General features: G+C 26.2%; 1 protein-coding gene across 1 annotated transcript; it reads left to right on the top strand.

The window, feature by feature from the left end:
* Positions 1-640: 640 nt before the first annotated feature.
* Positions 641-2,834, top strand: LOC145841276 (matrilin-3-like). Its single transcript, XM_082948642.1, has 6 exons — positions 641-698; positions 761-929; positions 1,181-1,238; positions 1,462-1,613; positions 2,219-2,345; positions 2,784-2,834. Exons 1-6 carry the CDS (start codon positions 641-643, stop codon positions 2,832-2,834), a joined length of 615 nt encoding a protein of 204 aa, XP_082804768.1.
* Positions 2,835-3,230: the final 396 nt, after the last annotated feature.

A 3,230-nucleotide genomic window follows, 5' to 3' on the forward strand; every position in this document is an offset into this window, starting at 1 on the left:
AGAAATTGTTCATAATAAAGTACCATATTATGTCACCTAAAAGTTTAACAGAAAGTTTAGTATTTGATGTTAAAAGACATTAACTGCAAAAATAAAGAGTCTAAATGTTAATACAAAAGTAAATATATCTTATAATTACGATTAGAAAATATACAAATGAAATATAAAAAAAAAGTGAAAACAAGATCTATTTCTCCTTTTTGTATGCTAGTAGAGATATTGTAATTAAACATGTTGAACAGCATTATTTCACTTTATTCTTTTTGTTTTTTTAGACAAATCTACTATTTCAGAGGTTCTCAAATGCAACAACTCTAACTTTCTAAGCTCAAAAACTTTTTGCATAAATGAAAAAAACGCACATGCAATAAAAAGATTTTCAAATTTCGCTCTATCTGCTACTATGTTAACAAACGATACAACTTTGGTTTGATTTTTTTCTATTTTTGTAACTTTTGCAAGTTTACTTTATATACTTTAAGGTTAAAGAAAAGATTTAATTTTAATGTTTTTGTTTGTAACAAACTTTGTATTATTATTATTATAATTTGACTTTGTAGTCAAGTTTACGTACTAAAAACATTGCATTTGATAGAGCTGCTCCCCATCGGAAATTTTGAAGTGTGGAACCTCCATTTTCATGCCTGGATATTGCTCTAAAAACTACAAGTCGCACTCAGAAGACTTTTTAAAAACAGGTTTAATATAACTTGCAGTTAAAAAAAAAACATCACACCAGCAAATTTATTTATTTTTCTAGATTGTCCTAAAGAAAGTAAACCTTTGGATATAGTTTTTGTACTGGATAGATCGAACTCTATAAAGGCAGGGGACTTTTTAAAGATAAAATCTTGGGTCAAACTGGTGATACAGGGTACTTTTAGTTTGAATTCACAAAGTGATTTACAGATAGGAGTTGTGCTGTTTGGGTAAGTAGTTGTACTCAAGTAAAACTATTAAACTGTTTCTTATAATACTTAATGACAAATAATTTAGAACATATACAAAAAAAGTCCCACTAAATATTCTACTGAGGTCTATCACAGTGTTTTTGATTTATAATGTAAAACAATTTTCTAATGTAGACGTTATAGATAATATAAAAACACGGTACATATTTTTTTTAAATATGATAATCTTACTTTTTATAAATTTTATAATTTTGAAACATATATAACAGACGCTCAGTAACCACAGTGGTAGATCTTGAAAAATTTAGCAGCTTTCTTGAGTTTCAGGTAAGACTCTTGACCTTTTGATATCATTTTTTTTTACGAATTAAAGATAAAATGATTAAAACCTTATAAACTAAACATTTTACTGTAATTTTTGTAGTTTGTTAACATCAGGAACTATTGTTGTTGGTTAATATACTTAAAAACTTGTAAATACAGTTTATTTTCATTAAAGTTTGCAAAACAAAGACAAAAATATTAAAAAAATGGAAAAAAAAATGTTTAGACTAGAATTGATGGAATAAAAAAGATTGCGAGAGAAAGAGAGCTGACGATGATGGGACTGGCGTGGCTGAAAAGCATGAAGATACTAGCGAGTTCGTCACGGTTCAGTAACGTTTCAACAGCAAAAGTTCTCATCGCTCTCACGGATGGAAAGTACGTTACGTATGGACATTTCATGTGTATTTTACTAATTTTTAGTTCTTTTTTATTCTTTAAAAAAATCATCCATCAGAACAAAAACAAGTTAAAATTAAAAGGTGAAAACGGTTTGGATCGTTTTTTATTTTTGAACGCTATCTAGATACCTCCTAGATAAGTTAATGTTATATTAAAGCAAAACGTCGTTGATGAAATAAAGTATTTTCTTAAAAAAAAAATTAAGTTTTATTTATTGGGATTTTCTTCTCTGGATTAAGAACTTAACGCCATATTACGTTACCTTTGAATTTTATTTAAATAAAAACTATGAAAACAGCAATAAAAGAGTTACAATTGAAAAGTTTTAAATAAATTTAAATATCAAAAAGCGATATAAAATCTTTTAATTTGTGTGTAAAATAGAATACACCTTTTAAATAACTTGCTTAAAAATTTTTGTAATTGAGACCAGTTTAAACAGCTGGCAAATAATTTTACAACACGTAATATCTTTAGCTGAATACAAAACGTAATATGATACTGAAAAAAAGATGATTTTATAGCTTAGTCTATTTATAAATTGTGTCTTTTGCGTAACCGATTTGTTTTTATTTGTTCAGGGCAAGTGATCCTGTTCGCTTTGCGCAAGACAGAATAATACAAAAAGAAGTGCCTCTGACAGTAAAAGACAAAATTGACATGTTTTCAATTGGCGTTGGAAACAAAATTGATGTCGCTCAACTTAAAGTTTTTTTTTTAAGTTTTCTTGTAAAATTAGATATTTTTCATGAGTTTAAACTAGCTTAAGTTAGTTAGAAAGCAAGTTTGCTTCTGTTTTTATAGTTAACTTTAAATAAGTTTTTATTTACTATACACTTAAAAAGTTTAGTCAGTGTATCATTTAAACGAATCATTTTTAAAGTTTTTGACTTATAAAGTCGAAAAATTTTCAAACTTAGTGTTAAGCTATAATAAGATCAGTCTATATTAATTAATTTGATTTTTTTACTCAAAAATTTATTTCATCCCAGTGCAGTTATTAAAATCTGTTAAGTTTATATTTTACTTGATTAATATTATTACTTTAAACAAAGATTACTATCAAAAATTTTAATTGACTTAAATAAAAGTAAACTATAAGTAAAATATATTTACATGCAGGATAATATTATTACCATTTTATAGGTGCTGGCAAAAAATAATGTAGACAGAGTATATCGAATCGATGACTTTTAGAGTCTAGATAACATTCAAAAGTCTTTAACAGAATCAGTTTACAAATTAACACTCGAAGGTATTTTAAATGCAACCTAAACAATAACTTTAAATTTCTTTTTTATTAAAGTAAAACGTATGAAGCTCTGTAAGTTGTAGTTGGTATAGAAACTTAAAGGTTTAAATACATAACCACTTAATGATTTTAAATACCGTATAAAAATAAAGCTAAAAACTTTCGTTTTTACTTACCTAGATCTAGTACAGTTTTACTAGTTTATGCTCAGTATTTAAGAACTTTTTGATCGAAACCTGATTTAAGTGTTTTGTAAACTATAATTCTAGTAGTATATGTTAAGTTCAAAGTAGTGTAGCAAACTCTATTTTGTCATAGATGACATTTAGCTATTGTTTCAA

This window comes from Thalia democratica, chromosome 7, assembly GCF_965202585.1.
Source record: "Thalia democratica chromosome 7, ktThaDemo2.hap1.1, whole genome shotgun sequence".
Classification (NCBI taxonomy): Eukaryota; Metazoa; Chordata; class Thaliacea; order Salpida; family Salpidae; genus Thalia; species Thalia democratica.